This window comes from Sminthopsis crassicaudata, chromosome 2, assembly GCF_048593235.1.
Source record: "Sminthopsis crassicaudata isolate SCR6 chromosome 2, ASM4859323v1, whole genome shotgun sequence".
NCBI lineage: Eukaryota > Metazoa > Chordata > Mammalia > Dasyuromorphia > Dasyuridae > Sminthopsis > Sminthopsis crassicaudata.
In genome coordinates, this window is record NC_133618.1 from 661,825,713 (window position 1) to 661,847,821 (window position 22,109).

Below are 22,109 nucleotides of genomic sequence, written 5' to 3' on the forward strand. Positions count from 1 at the left end.
GGAGGTCACTAACAAAAAAGAATGGCCCCATGTCCACCAAAATATTTACAGCAGCACCTTTTGGAGTAACAAAAACCAACCAAACCAAAAAAAACCCAAAAACAAAACAAAACAAAAAATTGCAAACAAAGATTCCCCTTCAATTGGAGCCAAATTAAACAGATGATAATGCATGAGCATAAATGAAATATTACTGCATAGTAAGAAATGATGAATATGAAAAAACTGGAAGATTCATATGAACTATGCAAAATGAAGTAAGCAGAATCAGGAAAACAATATGTACAATAACTATAAAAACATGATTTATTTACAAAATGCTGTGATTGAAATTGAATGCTGTGAAATTATTGTGTTCAAATTTGGTCCCAAAGAAGATGCATGAGGAAGCACCTTCTCCTTCTTTGCTAAGGTGGGAACGGCATATAAAGTCAGACTTTTGATATATTGTCTAGCTTTGCCGAATTTTTCCTTTCCTTTTTTATTCTTTGTTATAAAGTTTTGCTGGATTCCCCCTTCTGTTGTATAAAGGGTGATTCTGGAAAGTGGAGAGGAAGCTTTGTTATAAAGGATGGCTCTTTGGAAGGAGGAAGGGCTGTAACGGGAAATATAGGTGATGAAAAAGATAAAATTTCTATTAAAATTGGAAGAAAACCAAATATAGAAGACTCCACCAGAATCAGTGAGGAAAGGAAGGAAGACTATATGTTTTACAAAGTAATTCTTCACTTTTGGTTCCTCTGTTCCCTAGCTGGGTAAGTCACTTAGCTCTAATTGCCTCAGAAAAAATAAAAAATAAAAATAAAATGACATATAATCTATGATATGTAGCAATCTTGTGCTAAGTAAAGCGAGGTACGACTGGCAGCAGAGAGCAGGGGAGCAACACTGATGACAATAGCACCTCCTGCCTACACAGTGAGTCATGGAGTGGCTTGAGCTCCATAGAAGGGGGAATAAGGAACAGAGCTTGATTAGCTTGTAGCAGGAATTAGGGCGAATGGCTTGGTTAGTTAGAATAACATAGAAACAGGGGTTTATGGGATAAATCCCTCGGGGATCTGCCTTCCAAGCGAGACCTTGAGGCTTATCAGGTCTGCTGTTACCTAGGAGACTCATCAGCCTAGGTGTTTCCATGGCAACCGCATTCAATCGGATTGGATAAGTGGATAGAGAAGAGGTTTGTTTACATTGGTTAAAGGCACTGACCAATTACCTTGAAAGACATGGGGCTGCCAGAGGGTTCTGGCTGAATAAGGATGGGCAGCTCCCATACCCCGAAGAGCAATGGCCAAAGTGCTCAAAAGGAGTGAAGAGGGAGTTGGGCAATGCACCAATAGATTTTAAATCTTCGGGGGTTTATATAATTAAATAGTTGCTCGTCTTTCTCCAGTCTCTCTAGGGTAAAAGCAAAACCTTCCTCTCTTCTCGGAGTCCCCCGGTCACTTCCAAGCTCTACTCGGGAACCTCGTCCTACACGAGCCCCTCTCGGACCTCCCTTTTGTTAGTGCTTGCCACTCCCCAAATCATTTTATCTTTTGTCTGTTCTTAACTGCGTAGGTGTTAAACCCTCCCCACTCCCCCACATATGCCAGCTCCTGGAGAGGAAGCTCCATCTTGCTTTGTGTTTGTATCACTCTTCTTACAAATGGGGAAACTAAGGTTCAGAAAAGCAGCTTAATAAGCGCTTGCTAAATTAATGTAATAGTCACGTTTCCTGAAAGACAAGATCACGATTTTTGAAAAGCTTCCCCCAGTGGGGGGAGGGGAGGGGGAGGTAGCCTTGCATCTTTCCTTATCTCTACTTTATTGGGGCTGGGGGCTGGGGTTGAGGTGAGTCCTTAGAATAGTTTCATTGCATTAGAAGTAAAGGGACCTCAGAGGTCATAACCCCCTCGTTTTGTAGATCAAGGATAAGAGCATAAATGATAAGTCCCAGGTCCCACAAACAGAAAGCTTCAGATCTGTACCCGGGACCTCTGCTTCCAGAAGCCACGTTCTCTCCACTTCCTTTGTAGTTTCTATAACATAATTTCTATAACAACAGCTGGCATCTGTGTCCTGCTTTCCAGTGGGACATAAGGTTTTAGAGGGCAGGAACGGTTCTGGGCGTGGGGGGGGGCGTGGGGGGGCCCTGGGGCTCAGTAAGTCAGGATTGGAAACCATAGTTTTCACTTAGACAGCCCTTTAAATGGACGGTCTCATTTGGTACCTAGGGAGTGATATCTCCATTTTACAGATGAGGAAACTAAGGGCTACTGACTTGCCCACGTATTTCTGCTCGCCACATTGGACGGCTTTCCATGCTCGGGACGGGTGTTCTCGGTGATCTCACATCATTAAACATCTCCCGTCCGCTCCTTTAGACCATCAGAGGTGGCCAGTACTCACCTCTTCCGTTCTGGTTGGGCCTGTACACACTGCCCACGCTGACCCGGCCTTGCTGGCTGCCCTGCCTGTCCCCGCCCAACGGGGGGGCTTCGGAGCTCCTGACGGGCAGGTAGGGTTCTGCTCTCGGGGCACTCCCATAGGGTTCCAGGACCCGGAATGGCGGCTGAGGCTCCACCACTCGGGGCGGGACGTAAGCTTCGGGGGGCACGTTGGCGTAGGGCGATTGCCAGCCCAGACGGGGATCGGTCACGTAGCCCGGTCCCAAGCCGGGCGAGGAGCCCCCGTTCAGCTGCGGGCTCTCGGGAGCAGCTGCCCCCTGGCCGGGCACGGCCTGGCCGGGCACCGAGTTGTAGGTGTCCTGATAAGGCTGATCAAAGTTCGTGGTGCCCTCATGATACAGGCTGTGGGAGTACCTGCGGTCCAGCCCGTCGGAGGGCTGGGGCTGGGGCTGGGGCACGGGCACGAGGGGCACTTCCTGAGCCGGATAGAAGCCCTGCGGCTGGTACGGGGCCTGCTCCTCCCCGTACTCCTCGTACCTCAGCCGGGGCTGGAAGGGGTAGATGACCCCGGCCGAAGCTACGGCCGCCGCCCCGGCCCCGGGCACGCCTCCGTTACTCCGGTAATACACGTAGCTCTCATCGTAGGCCCGGGGCGCCTGCTCGTACGTCTCGTACTGACTGACGAAGGGGGGCTGGGGGTAGGGGAACTGCGCGGGGTAAGATGGCTGCCGGTAGGTGGTCTGGGCGAAGGCGGAGGCTGCGGCCGAGGCCGAGCCCGAGGAGACCACGGAGGAGGCGGAGCTCGCCTGTCGTTGCCGGGAGACCGAGGTGCGGGCCCTGGCCATGCCCGCGCCGTCCCCGACGGCCACTTCCCGCCAGTTTTCTGGCACCTGGCCGAAGCCGAACGGGTGCCGGGCCTGCCCTCGGACGGTGTCCGAGCCGGCCCTCCCCGGCAGCGGGGGCGCCTGCCTGCGCGTGGGGCGCCCCTGGCTCCTCCGCCGGGGCGTCTGCGGGGCCCCGGCCAGAAGCACCTGGGCGCTGCCGTCGCCCAGCACGCCGCCCGGGGGCAGGTACTCGGAGCCCGAGTTCAGGAGGCTGTACACGCGCCCGTTGTTCTCCCACTGGATCATCTGCCTCCAGGGGCCGGCGTCGGGGCTCGGCTGCGCGGGCTGCTGCTGGCCGCGGGTCAGGAGCGCGAGCCCGCAGCCCAGCAGCGCCCAGAGCTCCCAGCGCGCGCGGCCCATGGTCTCCGCCCGCCTCTCTCGCCCTCCGGGGTCTGCACTAGCGGCGCGGGCCGCAGAGCGCCGAGCCTCTCCCGAGTCCCCCACCCCCCGCCTGGCGCGTCCCTCCCTTCCCCGAGGCGTGGTGGGCAGCTCCTCTCCTCCCCCGGCCTCTAGCGCCGGCCATCCCGGGCCAGTCCAGAGCGGGGGGCTCCTCCGGGCCGCGGCATGGCGAGGGCGAGGCGGGGCGCCGAGAGCGCAGCGGCTGGCCGGGCCCGGGGCTCCGTGTGGCCGAGGCGGGGCCGGGCACGCCGCGGAGCCGGGCTGGGCTTGGACTCGCTCCCTGCAGGTCCGGCCCCAAGGACGGGACCACCGCCGGGAGGGGCTTTACATGGCTCCAGAGCGGGGGGGGGGAGGGGGGGACTGGCCGGCTCCTTCCTCCCTCCTCCCTCCTCCCGCCCCTCCCTCAGTCCCCTCTCCCCTCGGTCTGGGGCCAGCCGGGCTGGCTCTTTCCCACTCCGAATGAATAAGCAACAGGCGGTGAAAAGTTTGGAAGTTTCAGAGCCGCCTGGTCCGTCCCGGGACTCCGGCGCTGGGCCTTAGTGCCCGTCCGGTTTCAGCTATGCGGCCAGCCCCGGGGCGCCTGGCCCGGGCTCTCAGCGTGGCCAGCCAAGCGGGGATGATGAGGAGAGAAGGAGACAGCCCCAGGGAAGACCCGGGCCAGGGAGGGGGCTGGGGCGCGAGGAGAGGAGCGGGGCTCGGTCCCCGTCTGGCTGCTCCTGCGGGGCAGCTGCCCCACAAAGCCCGGGGACCGGGCCCGCGGCGGGAGGAGCTCGGGCCCCCTGGGAGCCGAGGCTCGGACAGGCCCCGGGCCGGGCAGCCCAGGCTCCGCTCGGAGGCGGCCCCGGGGGGACGGGGAGTGGTGGGGCTGGGGGACCGACAGTGAAACAGCTTTTATTACACTCTCCCTGGGGCCCGCGCCCTGCGCTTAGGGAGAGAGCCGGTCCCCCGAGGTAACTCCAGGGCAGCGTGGTGCTCAGGAGCCGGGGTCCGGGCAGTGGGAGCTGCTGGAAAGATCTCCAGGCTTCAAGGAAGAGGACGTGGGCTGGGAACCCGGCCCTGCGGGGAAAGCCGCCCCCCCCCCCCTGCCCCGAAGTGCCCTTGTAAAGTGAGGGGCCCGGACCGGATGGTGATCCCGGCCTTCCTCACAGTCCTTCCTTCTAGAACCTTCTGCCATGGGATTCCGGAGAGTTCTCCGTCATGTAAGCTAGGTCCGAGAATCCCGGACCGATTCCCCATCCTTCTGGCCCCACCAGTGACTTCAGAGGCAAATGAGGAGCCACTCCAAGCAGGAGGGCTATCTCCCCAGACCCTTCACTTTGCAGAAAGAACATCCAAACCCCGAAAAGTTAAGTGGTCACACAGCTGGCAACTGTCAAGAACCTGCACCCACCTTTTCTGGGGTTCAAACCAAACATTCTATTCCCTGATGCTCCAGGTTGCAATCCCGACATTTTCCCTTCCCTTCCCTTCCCTTTTTGTTTCTTTTCCTTCCTTCCTTCCTTCCTTCCTTCCTTCCTTCCTTCCTTCCTTCCTTCCTTCCTTCCTTCCTTCCTTCCTTCCTTCCTTCCTTCCTTCCTTCCTTCCTTCCTTCCTAACTTCCTTCCTTCCTTCCTTCCTTCCTTCCTTCCTTCCTTCCTTCCTAACTTCCTTCCTTCCTTCCTAACTTCCTTCCTTCCTTCCTAACTTCCTTCCTTCCTTCCTTCCTTCCTTCCTTCCTTCCTTCCTTCCTTCCTTCCTTCCTTCCTTCCTTCCTTCCTTCCTTCCTTCCTTCCTTCCTTCCTAACTTCCTAACTTCCTAACTTCCTAACTTCCTTTCTTCCTTCTTTGATAGATCATCTAAACCAAGTCTTTCCTTTTACAGAAAAGAAAATTGAGACACAATTTTCAAAGCCCAAACTTACTCATTAAATACATAGCAGAACTAGGAGTCCACATCTCCTGTCCTTATTCAGTGTTTTTTCTCACTGTTTCCTCTTTGCTGTGATCAGCTTTGTCTTGGATACCCAGAGACCTGACACTGTTGAATTAGAGTTTCTAAGGTTCTTTACAGCCCAGAAGATCTGGAATTCTATGAATTCCCCTCTATTCTCTAGATAATTCTAATTAGTGGAAAGATTAAGAAACTGAGGAAGAAGGGGGAGTACATCTAGGTGGCACAGTGAATAGAGCACAGGGCCTGGAGTCAGAAAACCTTGTTAGGTTCTTACTAAGTGCTAATGAGATAATGAGATGTTAGGTTCTTACTAAGCGCTAAGTCAGTACTTGACAATTCTCTAGTTCCGGCCTTTACTGGGAGTTTTTACTTGTGAATTCCTGGGGAAGAGCTTGCATGCTTAGGAGGAGCAAGTTCATTGTTGAATTTTTCCCAGAAGGCCTTGCATTATCCCACGCCCATTCTCTGGGAAGATAAAAGAGGGAAGTCACTACTCTGGACCAGAGTTAACAGCAACTGTCTGGAGACAACGGTTATCTACAGGAAGAAGAATCTGTCCAAGAGATTTGAGTTGACACAGCAGATCTCCCAGAGAGCGATCGGCAGTTTCTGGAGACAACAGCACGTTACAAAACCTGAGTTCAAATCCAGCCTCAGATACTTGCTAGCTATGTGACAAGTCACTTTATGCTGTTTCAGTTTTCTCTTCTGGAAAAATAAACTGAAGAAGGAAATGGCAAGTCACTTCAATGGGTTTTTCTGCTAAGAAAAACCCAAAGTGAGATCACAAAAGACTAGATAGGATTAAACAACAACCATAGGGAAATGGAAGGCGAGAGGGAAATTAGAAACCTGGATTTCTCAGGAGCTGAAAAAGGAGTCCTCAATAATGAAGAATTTAGACTCTAAAAGAAAGAAAGAATGACTTACTGGGTAGAATGATTGAAGTGAAGTCAGGAAATCTGGATTTACGTCCTACCTTTGATACTTATTGTTTCAAATACTTATTACTTGATACTTATTGTATTCAGTAGAGACAGAGTCTCAGGCAGCTAAGACTAAATAGTGGAAAGCAAGGTTGTAAAGAACATTGCTCAGGAGTCGGAATCCTGATTTCAGATCCCGATTCTGTAGATCCTACCCCATATGTGACTTTAGATAAGTTACTCTTTGGGCATCAGATCTTCATCTATAAAATGAGGGGGGGGGTGGACTTAGAAGGAAGTCTATGACCCTATGAAATTACAAAGAGGTTGCCTTATCAGAGGGAGAACGTAACCCCTTTTGTCATGAATTTCTGTAAGGAGTTGGGACTCCTGACAAGATCCAGGTAACTTCTGAAGTTGTCTCTGTCATTTTTCTTGTTGATCTGAGATCTAAACCTGGATTCCACCAAGTATGGGATGCCCTTTAGACAAAAACTTGGAGGTATAAAAGTACATTATGGCTCTAACAAGTGTCCTGGAAACCTTGAAGGCAAATTCAACCCTGAAAACTGGAGGAAGGATGCTTCCTTGGGGCTCTTAACCTAGCTGACTTGTACCCCCAAACTATATGGCTCTGCCACCAGGATGCATTTGATCTCCAGCCCAGTGGAAGGAACAAGTGATGCTGGGCCGGTAAGCCAAGTCTCCAGGGAGTGGTAGACCCCTGTGACTCCTCCCTGTGCCTCTGAGAGGAGGCCAGAGTTCAGCCTGTCCCCAGGATGCCCAGAACCATGTCTGACTCTCCTCAATGGAGAGAAGTGAGATCACCTCTGCTGGCCAGCCCTAAAGCTCAAGCTCACTCCAGGGGAGTGCTTGGTTTTCCTGCCCAGAGTCTACCAGGGAGATCCTCATTCTCCTTTTCTTTTTCTGACTTTGGAGCTAAGGCTAGGGGAGTACATTCAACATTTAGGGAGATCTCTCGATGCTAGCTACTGGGCTTCGTGTCCAGCACCCAGACCACTCTGACCACTTGTTAGCTGCTGCCATAGTCACTGAGACATTTCCCTGAGGCAATCAGTCAGAGCGTGCAGGCCTTGGGAGAGTCCAAGGTCCAAGAGTTATTTTTACAATCCCATGGTTCCAGCCCACTGCTCTCTTTGGGTTGCTTTCTCAATTTGGACAGAGCGTGAAATGTCTGCATGGGTATTTTATTTGTTCTTGTGTTTCTAATTGGGAGAGAGAAGATGGAAAGAGATGTCAAACTATTCTCATTACACTGGCCATTGGGAAAATTCTTTTATGCCAAAGAATTCTCTCTCTCTCTCTCTCTCTCTCTCTCTCTCTCTCTCTCTCTCTCTCTCTCTCTCTCTCTCTCTCTCTCTCTCTCTCTCTCTCTCTCTCTCTCTCTCTCTCTCTCTCTCTCTCTCTCTCTCTCTCTCTCTTTTCTCTGTCTCTTTCCTCTCTCTCTCTCTCTGTCTCTCTCTCTCTGTCTCTCTCTTTCCTTCTTTCTGTCTCTTTTTCTGTCTGTATGACTGCCCCTCTTTATGTGTCTCTTTCTATCTCTCTCTCTCTTTCACCAGCAGAAATGTAGGGAATGGGAAGAGAGGATTGGTATAGGCTAGAACACAGAGGAGTTGAAGATTGATTGAAAATTGCTGAGATTTTTTGGAGTTGGGATTGTAACAATTCAGCTTTCATTTTCTCCTTTGAGATCTGGCTTTGCTGAACACAATACCCCCAAGGCAAGACCTTAAACCCCTAGGAAGGGAAAGTCTCTTTTGGTTCTTTAGAGGCAGATAGATTATACACATATCTGAGGAAATGCCTGCCCAAAGAAGGGCATTAACTAGGCAGCTCCTTACATTTGGCTTGAGTCAGTATGGTATTTAGTATGAAATACTTTTTTTTTTCCTGAAGGGTCTTTAAATTTTTAAAAAGCAGTCTGAAAGTGAATCATCAAAGCTCAGTTTCTTGCATTTGCTCCTACAAAAGACTAAGTTGTGCATTGGATAGAGTGCTGGACCTGGAGTCAGAAAAATCTGAGTTCAAATCCAACTTAAAACTATTGGTGGGACCTTGGGAAGATCACTTAACTTTTGCCTGCCCCAGTTTCCTCATCTGTAAAATGAGGATAACCATAGCACTTACTTGAGGGTTATTCTGAGGATCAAATGTGATACTACATGTTAAGTGCTTTGAAATCTTAAAGCTCCACAAAGATATTAGCTGTTAACCTGATTATATAAACTCTCCTCTGGATCTAATTAGGGAGCTGGTATGCTGGTCTGGGAGATCTGAGGTCTGGCCTGTTATTGATGTGGTGACATTTGACAAATCCTCTGAGCCTCAGTTTCCCCATGTGTACATGAAGGGATTGGACAAGATGCTCTCTAAAGACTCAGTGTTAACTCTCTTTGATCTTAGAAAGATGTCTCAGGGCTTTTCAAGTCTCATTCCTCATTCTTGTCATCTTTTCTGAGACCTGAGAGCTGACCTTCCTCTAAGAGAGAAGTGGCCAGAAGCCTTTTATTACATGGTGTAATTCTGGGCAAATTCCTTCTCCAGATCTGGGCTGCTTGTTGTTTTTTGTTGTTTTTGTTCTTATTGTTGTTCTCCTTCTTTTCCTTTTTCTCCTTGTTGTTCTCCTCCTTTTCCTTCTCTTCCTGTTCTTATTGTTGTTCTCCTTTTCCATTTTTCTTCTTGTTGTTTTTCTTTTTCTTGTTCTCCTTCTTCTCTTCCTCCTCCTCTTCATTCTTTTTTCTTGTTGTTTTTGTTCTGCTCCTCCTCCACTTCTCCTCCTCCTCCTCCTTCTCTACACATTTCCCCAAAGAGGTCATCTAGTCCAATTCATCTCTAAACAGAGTCCCCTCCACAGTCCTGTTCCTAGTACCAATTAAATGCTTAATAAATGATAGTTCTTTAATGGAGAAGTAATAACCCAGATTTTTTTCTGGAAAGATTGTCAATGAAGGATAATTCCTCTATCTCCCAAATTAGTCCATCTTACTTCTGGACAGCTTTAGTAAGCTTCCTACCCTTTTTTCTAAGATTAAATTGCCTCTTCATAGCATCTACTTTTTTTAAAATTTAAAATTAGTTCAGGCATAATAAAAAATAAAGTCTTCCCTAATTATCCTAGATTTAAATTTGTCATGATTTGAACACATTCCAAAAGACACATATTGTGGCTCTTTCTGTTCATATCTAAGAAATTATATTTATTTACTGGAATATCTTTTTATAGCTTTTTATTGATAGAACATATGCATGGGTAATTTTTCAACATTGTCCCTTGTAATCACTTCTGTCCTGAGTTTTCCCTTTCCTCCCTCTACCCCTCCCCTAGATGGCAGGCAGGCTCATATATGTTAAACATGTTAAAGTATATCTTAAATACAATATATGTGTACACATCCATACAGTTCTCTTGTTGCACAAGAAAAATTAGATTTAGAAAAAAGATAAAAATAACCTGGGGAGAAAAACAAAAATGCAAGTAGCCCACACTCATTCCCCAGTGTTCTTTCTCTGGGTGTACCTGGTTCTATTCATCATTGATCAATTGGAACTGAATTGGATCTTCTCATTGCCAAAGAGAGCCACTTCCATCAGAATACTTCCTCATACAGTATTGTTGTTGCCATGTATAACGATTTCCTGGTTCTGCTCATTTCACTCAGCATCAGTTCATGTAAGTCTCACCAGACCTCTCTATTCATCCCGCTGGTCATTTCTTACAATAATATTCCATAACATTCATATACCACAATTTATTCAGCCATTTTCCAATTGATGGGCATCCATTCACTTTCCAGTTTCTGGCCACTACAAAGAGAGCTTCCACAAACATTCTTGCACATACAGGTCCCTTTCCCTTCTTTAATATCTCTTTGGGATATAAGCCCAGTAGTAGCACTTCTGGATCAAAGGGTATGCACAGATTGATAACTTTTTGAGCATAGTTCCAAATTACTCTCCAGAATGGTTGGATTCTTTCACAACTCCACCGACAATGTATCAGTGTCTCAGTTTTCCCACATCCCCTCCAACATTTATCATTATTTGTTCCTGTCATCTTAGCCAATCTGACAGGTGTGTAGTGGTATCTCAGAGTTGTCTTAATTTGCATTTCTCTGATTAATAATGACTTGGAACATCTTTTCATATGGCTAGAAATAGTTTCAATTTCATCATCTGAAAATTGTCTGTTCATATCCTTTGACCATTTATCGGTTGGAGAATGTATAGCCTCTACTCTTGCTCCTACTTCTCTTTTCTCAAGGACTCTAAACCCTAACATGATAGACTTTCAACTACTCAAAGAAAACCAAAATCTGACCCTCTACCTGTTTTATAACCCTTTAACTATTCCAGGTCTTTATTTTATTTTATTTTAATTGTAACTGCTGGCTTGCAACACCTCTCCCCTTCCCCATATACAAAGAAATTCTGTACTGGGAAAATGCTTTTTTTGAACCCAAGGGTAAAACTGGACAGTTGGCATGCAGCTATAGGTCATAGAATGGGAAGGAAGAAGTTCTTTGAGGTATAAGTCCCTTATTTTCCATGAAACTCAGAGAGGTATCAAGTGACTTGCTCCTAAGTGTTCTCTTAGTTAGCGACAGATCCAGGCTCTGGTTTTCCCTTCTTTTACCCATTCCTTCTCTTTGTTCTTGATCCTTTTGCTTGGTAGAACTCCCCCATGGTGAAATCAGACCCATCGTTTGCTTCACTTTGTCAGATACAGTGTGACCAGGGACCAATAGTATCACAATAATTCCCCATATTCCTTCTTTTGTCTAAATGGCCTTCTGCTTATGCACCATGGGGCCCTATTCCCTGTCCACTGAAAAGAAAATGGACCTCAGGTGTAATGCTCAAGCTTTTAGACTTTCTGCTTCAGTCAACTTGATTTGGACACTCTGGCACTTAGAAACCTTGGCTTCTTTAGCTCATTGACACTTCCTACTACCTTAAGGGTAAAGTGGAACCTTTTTTTTTTTTTTTTTTTTTTTTTTTTTTTTTTGCATTTTTTATCTGACTTTTAAGGCTGGCTCCATTTGACTCCACCTTACCTTCCCAGCTTTATTTCAAATGATTCTCATTTGTGTGCTTTAAGTTCCAACCAATTTGGACAATGAATTGGTCCACAAATGTGATTTGTCATTCCTTGCCTTTCTGCATTCACATCAATTGTGTCCCTGAATGGGAATTCCCCTTCTCATCTGATTTGCAGGATCTTTCCCTTCTCTTAAAACTCAGGTTTGTTGCTGCCCTATCGAAGCCCTGATCTCCCCATAAATTATTATCTCCTTCTAAATTCCCTCGCTCCCTTTGGGACTCTCCTTTGCCCGCATCATACCCAGATATGTACTTCTCTGTAGGTTCGTTTTCTACCTATCCCCCTCTTCCCCCCAAGATAATGGAAGCTGTGGGAGGGCAGAAACTATTGGCATCTTTGGCTGTTTCTTCCAGCCTAGAACAGAGGGATCTGTCTCTCCCTTATTGCACAACTAAGGAAACAGAGATGAGTGACTTGTCCAAGGCCATTCAAGTATTTAATACTTGATATTAGATTACACGGGTATCTAAGATTTACACCTTGTCCCCTGGACTCTAAAGTCAGCAAGTCAGGGGCTTCTGCTACAAGATGCCCTTTTTGATGAAGATTCCTTCCTCAGGCTGTTATTCCATCCTAGGTCCTTGCCAGTGTGTGTGTGTGTGTGTGTGTGTGTGTGTGTGTGTGTGTGTATTTATCATTGTAAGTCATGAAGACTTCATGACCCCATTTGGAGTTTTTTTGGCAGAGACTTGAGTGGTGTGCCATTCCTTCTCCAACTCATTTGACAGATGAAGAAACTGAGGCAAACGGGTGTAGGTGACTTGCCCAGGGTCACACAATCAGTGTGACTTTTCCTTTCCCTTCCCTTCCCTTCCTTCTCTTTTCTTCCTTTCCTTTGTCTCCTCTCTTTTTTCCTCTTCCTTGATCTTGCTTCCTCTCCCTCCTCTCCTTTTCCCTCTTCTCCTATAATTTTTTTCCTTCTCCCTCTTCCTCTTCTTTTTTCTTCTTTTAATTTGAATCTACCTCCTTTCTCCCCCCCACCCCCCCTCCACATCCCATTCTTTCTGGCTGGCTGAGAGATCAGCCTGTTTTGTCTCTTCCCACATTTGGGTGAGGCGCAATCTTTGCCTGACCCCAGAGATGATGGACTGCAGGCCAGAGGCCAATGTCTCCTGCTGCCCTGAGTCACCACCAGGGCCAGTTTGTTTTCCTGTGAGGTTGCTTTGGTTGGAAGCTGCATAATCAGAGACAGAAATGGTCACAGGGCAGGTGCTGGGGGAAATGGTTGGAATGCAGAACATGTGACCCGAGCAGGGATCTGATCCTATCTGGGCTTGGGGCTAGAGCAGGATAAGAGACAGACACTTCAGGTCTGAAGCATGGCTGCCTCCCAGGGATGGAAACCTTAGTCTTTATTCCTTTCCTGCCCAACCACCTTCCTTGGTGCTTGGATCGTCCCCTCATGGGCTCAGCTCAGCAATATTTTTCCAGAGATAATTCAAATGTTTAACCCTCTCTACTCTATACCAGATACTTCTGTTTTCTGGAATTAGCCATGAGGTATAGTGAAAAGAGTCTGGAACTTGCATTCAAATCTTTTCTCTGACCTGTACTAGTCCTTTGGCAGTGGACAAGTCACTTAGACTCACGGAACCTCAGTTCCCTCATCTGCAAACTAGGGGTGACAGTAACTACCACAGGAGTTGTTGTGGAAATTAAATGAACTAAATGGAGCACTTTGTAAACCTTTAAAGCACTAAATAATGTCAGTTATCATCAGGGGTATGCTGGTGTGTCTATTTACATCTTGGGAATCATCAAGCACTACAAATCAAGGTTCAATTTATTGTTTTGTTAAGCATTGATTTAAGAGAATGATGGAGAAAATATTAATGATGAAGATTGAAATAAAAAGTGTGTCTGGGATAGGGTAGTTCCACACTATCCAGCACACTCCTGGCTATTATTAACAAAAAGAGAGCCAGATACATAGCAGACACTTAGTAAATGCATGTTGATTTATTGGATAATACTAACAACCACTTCACCTGGTCCTGAATCAGGGCCTTGAATTCATAAAATGGGTCCAATTACATTCAATAATTATGTCATAGAGTCATGAATTGAGAACTTGAATAAACCTTAAGGTCATCTAGTGAAATCCATCTCTCTTATTTTAAAGATGAAGAAACTTCGACCCAGAGAATTAGGTGAGTCTCAGATCCAGAATTCAAGTCTCCGAATGCACAGCTTTTCTTCATTTCACCACTTTTCCTCTCTAGCCTTCACTGAACTCCTAGATCAGATGAGCCATGTGATCTAGTCATGTCTATATGTGATATTCTCTCAAAAAGAAAGACAAACCAAAGCAAATGAACACTAAAGTTCTATTCAACAAAAAAGAACAAGAGATTCGGAAGAGCAGAAATTCACCAAAAATTCCCATCTGGCCAGTGGGAATGTCTTGGCTGAGGATAATTAGGAATATGGATCATCTTGTTGTAAGAATGGTCGGTTGTAGGTAGCCCTAAGTGGCCAATTAAGAGACTAGAGTAGGGAGAGCTGAATCAAGGTTGCTTTTTCTGCAGGAGCCCCCTCCCCTCTCTGTTCTATCACCTGGATGATAGATTTGGAAGTTGTGGGGAAACCAAGAACAGCCAGTGGGAGGGTGATCGTGGGGGATGAAAAGGAAAGATAACTTTCTCAGTGAGTTGTAACATTCTCAAGGCTTGAATGCTGTGCTTTAACATGGATGTAATTTGTGCAATATGGGGGATGTGTGAGTGGCCCATCTGAAGCTGATCATGGGGGTCAAAAAGACTGGATTTGACACATTGGTGCTGTGTGCATCCTGGGCTATGGTCTGGAGACAGAATATAGGTTTCAGTCTGCCATCTAGGACTCACCTTCTTTTCTGGGCCTTGGTCCCTTCTCTTTAAAACAAAAGGGATGGACTTCACTGGATGATCTTAAAGCCCCAGTTTCATTTTTAGTGAAGTTGTGAATGGAACTATGCTCAGAGGGCAATCAAACCATGGATATCTTTTGATCTAGCAGTCCCACTATTTGGTGAGAAAGTCCAACAATATTTATGGCACCTCTTTTTGTGGTGGCAAGGGAATGGCCATCATTTGGGAAATGGCTGAACAAGTTGTGGTATATGAATATAATGGAATACTATTCTGCTGTAGAAATGAAGAGGAGGCAGATTTCAGAAAAGCCTGGAAAGACTCACCTGAACTGAAGCTGAATCAAGTGAACAGAACCAAGAGAACATTGTACAAAGTAAGAGCCACATTGTGTCATGATCAGCTTTCACTGACTTAGTTCTCAGCAATGCAATGATCCAAGACAATTCCAAGAGACTCATGACAGAAAATATTATCTTTATCCCCAGAGAATGAATAGAGGCTGAATACAGATCAAAGCATATGATTTTTACTTTTTTTGGTGGCTTTTCTCTTTTGATTCTTCTTTTATACATGACTAATGTAGAAATATGTTTATATGATTGTGTATATAGAATCTGTATCAGATAGCTTACCTTCTTTGGGAGGAGGGATGGAGAAAAAATTTAAAACTAAAACTCTTATAAAAATGAATGTTAAAAATTATATTTACATGTAATTATACTATTTACCAAAAATATGATTTCCACAAAAACCTACAATTAGGATTTGTAGAAGAGGAGACTAAGGGAAGATATAGCAAATTTTTTTTTTCTTTTCTAAAATTACATTTTCCCTTTTTAATTAACAAGCATTAATTTTCTCTCTCTTCCAACTCCCCTCTCTTGGAAAAGACAAACAAACCCCTTTTAACAAATATACAAAGGCAATCAAAACAAATTGGGCATGACTAATGGGGGGAAAAAAGTCCTAGCTTTCAATCCATGACCCTATGACATAATTATTGTATATAATAGGACCTCTTTTATATATTCAAGCCCCTAATCCAGGGCCAAGAAGGCGGGTGTTAGTATTATCCAATAAATCAACAATTTAATCTCTTTGCCCTCAGGTAATTCTCTAGATTAAAATCACAGAGAAAGTGCTGGCCTGAGTTACAGAGGAAATTCTCACCTTGCCAATTGAATCACAAATCCATTTTTTTAAAAAAGTGAAACAAATACAAAACCCAAACATAAAGCCTCTGATGACTAATGGATTTCCAACCCATCTATAACTTAGCAGATAGGGTTTATTATGGATCAGTTAAAACAAAATTGTGCTGAACTGAAAAAAGGGAGATGAGGGAGAAAAACTCGAAACAGGGCAGTGATCTTCCACAAAAGTGAAGTATCTGAGGAGGGTAGGGCCAGTTGGCTGGGAGAAAATGCTGAATCCACTTAGGGATCACCACCAAAGGTCCTCGCTGCCAAGAAACCCGGACTGCCTCCCTCTGCACCAGCCAGCATCTAGCCTCAGCACTGTCAGGAGGAGTAGGAATGGGGGGGGGGAGTGGAGAAGAAGGGGAAGCAAGAAGTCACTTCAGGTCTCCTAAATGTGGGCCAGGTCTCAAGAAGAGACCCCAGGGGACCCTCCTTCTATGGATTTCTGCTCTGCAGTGGCTCAGACCCCAAGGAGCCATCAGGGTCTCTTTTTTTCTCAGGGACCTCTGAGTTGGAAGGGGGAAGTAAACCCTTCTCTTCTAGGACCGTGGGGGAATTCTGAGCCTTCAGCTGTTCCTCAGTTTGTTTTTCTTTCTCCTCCTTTCCCTTTCCCCCTCCCCCTTCATTGGAAATACCAGAGTTGATATAATAGACCAGGCAGTTGCGTGCCAGGAACGAAGTCTTGGATTCAGACATGGGCTACTTTCTCTACCCCATCCCCCTTCCTTCTAATTACAGCTTCTCTTCCCCCCTCCACACCCTCTGTTACCCGAGATCATCCCTTCTTCTCCTTAGCCATTTTGTTTTCAATAGTCCCTAGGCTTTCTCAGGATACAGCCTCTCCCCCACAGTGTCCCCCACTAATCCACATGGGCCACAGACCAAGCAGCTCACCAGCTTCAGGTAATACAAGCTCATGAAGCTTGGTTTGGGGCACAGCCTGGCCAGTGAGTGGGTGTGGGCCTTTTGGCTTTAATTTTCACACGAGACTTTGGGGAGTGAGCAGAGGGTGGAGGTCCTGTAGGAGAGGAGAAGACTATAGAGGGAAAGAATGAGTCTTGAAGAATAAAAGTACAAGCTCAGAGGGAAAGTGTACTCTTTCTGAGGGACTTCTCAGGGGCCTTGAGACAGATGTGTCCAAGTTTTTTCAACATTGGGCCAGAAATATGCATATGCACAGCTGGCTTGCCATTCTAAATTGATAATAATGGTGGGGCCTAGCCACTTAGCTTTTTTATTATTATTATAGCTTTTTATTGACAAAACATATGCATGGGTAATTTTTCAACATTGACCCTTGCAAAACCTTCTCTTCCAACTTTTCCCCTCCTTCCCCCCACCCTCTCCCCTAGATGGCAGGCAGTCCCATACATATTAAATATGCTAAAATATATGTTAAATACAATATATGTATACATATTTATAGAGTTATCTTGTTGCACAAGAAAAATCAGATTAAAAAAAAAAGATAAAAATAATCTGGGGAGAAAAACAAAAATGCAAGCAACAACAGAAAGGTGAAAATGCCCTGTGGCCACTTAGCTTTTAAAAATCTTGTGTTATTTTACGTCAGGGAGAAATATGATACCGTGGAAAGAGCAATATTTTTGGATCAGAATTCCTGAGTTCCAATTTTGGTTCTGCTACTCCTAGTTGTGTGGTCTTAGAAAGTCACTTATGTTAGGTGGGCAACAGCAATATAGTGGCCAGTAAACCCCAAAGCTACTGTAGCATTGGAAGTGCAGGCAAGAGAGAAGTGTCAAAAACTGCTGGGGAAACAGGAATTTTTGGCAGAAATTGGGTATGATTTTCACCTCACACCATATAACAGGATAAACTCCAAATGGATATATAACTTAGACATATAAGCTCAGTCATAAATGAATTAGAAGGAACAAGAGGAAAATTTTACCTTTCAGATCTATGGCTAAGTAAAGAGTTCATGGCTACACAATAGAAAGATTCACAAAAAATAAAATAGTTGTGATTACATAAAGTTGATATGGTTTTGCACAGAGAAATGTAATGCAGTTATAGTTAGGGAACAAGTAAATGGGGACAATTGTTACAGTGGCTCTCTTACAAAGGCCTCATAGCTAAACTATGTATGGAATTGATCAAATTTATAAGACTTAGAGTGATTCTCCAAAAGAAGAGTTGAATTATAATATGAAAAGGAAGTTTTGAAAGGAATAAATCCAGACTATTACTAACCATATAAAAACACTCAAAATCACTAATCATTTGAGAAATAAAGCTCCAAGTTCCTACCTCATACCCATCAGATTGACAAAGATGACAAAAGAAGAAAATACATGTTGAATGGGCTGTGGGAATGCTTATAAATGTGCTATTATTGATGGAGCTGGGAATTGGTTACATCATTTGGAAAACAATTTGGAGTCATTTTCCTTAAGTTACTAAACTATACTTATCTTTTGACCCAACTGAAATAAAAAAAGAGGAAAAGAATAAATAAGAAATATTTATGGAAGCTCTTTTTACAATACCCTCAAACTAGCAAGTAAGGGGGCACCCACTATTTGGAGTGACATATAAGTGTAACAGAGTATTATTGTGCCATAAGAAATGATGAAATTAGCAATTTCAGAAGAAACTGGAAAGAGTCCTGTAATCTGATTCACAATATGGTGATCAGAACTAGCTAAGGAGGGAAAATCATTTTGGAGTAAAAATTCTCAGTCAGAATCAGAATCATAGAATCTCATGGATAAAAAGGGCATCAGAGACCATCTAGTACAATCTATAATTGTAGATGATGATAACAACTCTATAGAGGAAAAACAATTTGGAAAAATTTAGAACTCTAATCAATGGTACAACAAACCACGATTTCAGAAGACTGAAGAGACCCTCCTGGCTGCTCAACTACCTGATTACTAGTTAAATTTAAAAAAATTGAGTGGAGCATTAGAAAAATCTCAGGGTTGGAATAAGATTCGGAGGCTATCTAATCCAACTCTACAAGAATCTACAAGAATCCTTGCTACAACACACTCCAGAAATCTTTCATCAGGTCTTTCCTTGAAGACCACCAGTGAAGGGAACCCACTAATTCCCAAGGCAGCCCATTCAACTCTGGAGACAGCTATGATTATAAAGAATTAGGTTTTGCTTTTGTTTTTCAAAAAGTTGAAATATTATTCTTCAAGTTTCTCTCATTCATGAAATCTACATTAATTTATTAAGTAATAAGAAAACAGTTAGATAGCATAACATATAGATCATAGGTCTTGGAATCAGGAAGATCTGAGTTCAAATTATTTTTCTGAATTTTTCTAATTGTAGGATCCTGGGCAAATCACTTAACTTCTCCCCATCAGTTTACCCATTTGTAAAACAGAGTTAATACTGGTGCCTCCCTCATATAGTTGTTTGAGGTCAAAGGAATTTATATATATATATAGAGCGCTTCTGCACACTTTAAAGCATAATCAAAATGTTAACCATTATTATTATTTGTTAATTCAGAATATTGGGCTGGACACTGTGGCTATTAAAACAAAAATAAGACACTGACTTTGGAGAACATATTCTAATTGGAAATGTGGGTAATATCATGTATTCAGATAATATAAATATGTGTGTGTGTATATATGTATAGATATATGTATTTAAACATACATATCTGTGTATATAACATTACATCTATTTAGTATATATTTACATATAGTTATTTATATATACTTATATGTATCTATAGGATTTACTTATCTATATACATTATATTTCACTACATATGGATATATATATGCATGTATAGATATATAAATATATGTGTGTTTGTATCTATTTATCTATATAAACAAAGGTGTGGGATGTGAGGAGACCTCAGAAAAAAACTCCTAAAGGATCATCCAGTTCTGCCCTCTGGGGCCCAAGAGAACAAATTTAATCTTTCTTTTGGCAATTCTCCCTGAATAAAGTTGGCAACTTTATCTCAGCTCCTTCTGATTCCCACCCCCACCTTCTTTCCTGCAGGTTCGGAATGAGGCCTCCTGACCTCAGGTCTTTCAGGACCACCAGATGAATGCTTGGGCCCTTCTGGAGGGGGAGGGGTAGTAGAGATTTCCTGTCCAGGTCTCTAACCCTGTGGGTGGGCTTAGTGCCACATGGCTCAAGAAAGGCAGCTCTTTCAGGGGCTGGAGCTCAGGAGCTGCTTAGCTGACTCTGGCTCTGTTTCAGAGTCAGGGGAGGGACAGGATGTCAGGACAGATAGCACAGTCCAAGATGTCCTGACAATGACTGCTCCACAGCCCTCTTGGTTCATGGTCCATGAAGACAAGAGGGCAGGGGAGAGGTCACCATGGTTGTGAAGAGAGACGGGGACTGGGGTCTTCCTAGTTGGGTTCCTTATACTCTTACCTGGGTCTCCTACCTAACATGCTTCTGATACCTAGGAGGTTCTTCAGCCAATATATATATATCACAGTATCCCCACTTCTCTGAGAGGAAAACTAAGTCCAAACTATGGAGGATACTAAGGGCCTTCTTGAGAAGGAAGATACTACATACAACCTAAGAAATGGGGAAGCTATGGTACAAAGTTTGTCCAGGAAGATTTTAAGATGCCAAAGGGGGAAGGCATTTGCCATTTTCACAAGATTATTGTGGGGAATCAAATGAAAGAATGCACAATATTGCCACAACAAGAAAAAGATTGTTTTAAATCAATCTTATTATTTTTATGTTAAAATAATATTAGAAGTAAGACAAATTTAATTGAGAGAGGATGAAGAATTATAGTGGCTAAGAGCTGGAGCCTATTAATAATGACAGCATCTGGTAATTCCATGTTTTAATAAATTATTCTTCTGAAATATTACTATTTATTGTTTCAACTTGTAAGAGGAGTCATATAGTAATTTTGTTTTAAATCTCCTAAAATTTGGTGCCCTGGGACAATGTCCTTATCCTACCTTAATTGTAACTTTAAATAAAATTAAAAATAGGATCATGGGACTGGAGGAGTCTTTTTTTTTTAATAATTTAATTTTTATTTTATTTTATAATTATAACATTTTTTTGACCGTACATATGCATGGGTAATTTTTTACAACATTATCCCTTGCACTTACTTCTATTCATATTTTTTCCCTTTCTCCCCCAACCCCCACCCCCAGATGGCAGGCAGTCTTGTACATGTTAAATATATTACAGTATACTCTAGATACAATATATGTGTGTAGAACCGAATTTTTTGTTGCACAGGAAGAATTGGATTCAGAAGGTAAAAATAACAGTTTACATTCATTTCCCAGTGTTCCTTTTCTGGATGTAGCTGGTTCTGTCCATCATTAATCAATTGGAATTGGATTAGTTCTTCTCTATGGTGAAGATATCCACTTCCATCAGCATACATCCTCGTACATTATCATTGTTGAAGTGTATAATGATCTTCTGGTTCTGCTCGTTTCACTCAGCATCAGGTGATGTAAGTCTCTCCAAGCCTCTCTGTATTTCTCCTGTTGGTCATTTCTTACAGAACAATAATATTCCATAACATTCATATACCATAATTTACCCAAACATTCTCCAATTGATGGACATCCATTCATCTTCCAGCTTCTAGCCACTACAAAAAGGGCTGCCACAAACATTTTGGCACATACAGGTCCCTTTCCCTTCTTTAGTATTTCCTTGGGGTATAAGCCCAGTAGTAGTATGGCTGGGTCAAAGGGTATGTACATTTTGATAACTTTTTGGGCATAATTCCAGATTACTCTCCAGAATGGTTGGATTCTTTCACAACTCCACCAACAATGCATCAGTGTCCCAGTTTTCCCACAGCCCTTCCAACATTCATCTTTATTTGTTCCTGTCATCTTAGCCAATCTGACAGGTGTGTAATGATACCTCAGAGTTGTCTTAATTTGCATTTCTCTGATCAATAGTGATTTGAAACACTCTTTCATATGAGTGGAAATAGTTTTAATTTCATCATCTGAAAATTGTCTGTTCATATCCTTTGACCATTTATCAATTGGAGAATGGCTTGATTTGTTATAAATTAAAGTCAATTCTCTGTATATTTTGGAGATGAGGCCTTTATCAGAACCTTTAACTGTAAAAATGTTTTCCCAATTTGTTACTTCCCTTCTAATCTTGTTTGCATTAGTTTTGTTTGTGCAGAAACTTTTTAATTTGGTGTAATCAAAATGTTCTATTTTGTGATCAATAATGGTCTCTAGTTCTCCCTTGGACACAAACTCCTTCCTCCTCCACAAGTCTGAGAGGTAAACCATCCCATGTTCCTCCAATTTATTTATGATTTCATTCTTTATGCCTAAATCTTGGACCCATTTTGATCATATCTTAGTATGTGGTGTTAAATGTGGGTCCATGCCTAGTTTCTGCCATACTAATTTCCAGTTTTCCCAGCA

General features: G+C 43.9%; 1 protein-coding gene across 3 annotated transcripts in view; it reads right to left on the bottom strand.

Annotated features, from left to right (window-relative positions):
- LOXL1 (lysyl oxidase like 1) overlaps positions 1 to 4,017 on the bottom strand; it is a 44,651-nt gene extending 40,634 nt beyond the window's left edge. The window contains exons 1-3 of one of the 3 annotated variants that reach the window (XM_074297027.1): positions 3,893 to 3,964; positions 3,762 to 3,824; positions 2,392 to 3,115 (exon numbers count right to left, since the gene is read on the bottom strand). In XM_074297027.1, the coding sequence (XP_074153128.1) occupies positions 2,392 to 3,115; positions 3,762 to 3,797 (760 nt within the window). In that variant the 5' untranslated portion in view covers positions 3,798 to 3,824; positions 3,893 to 3,964. Of the gene's footprint in view, positions 1 to 2,391 lie in introns of all 3 variants that reach the window. The other 2 variants (XM_074297028.1, XM_074297026.1) reach the window with 2 other exon arrangements.
- Between the last annotated feature and the right edge of the window lie 18,092 nt (positions 4,018 to 22,109).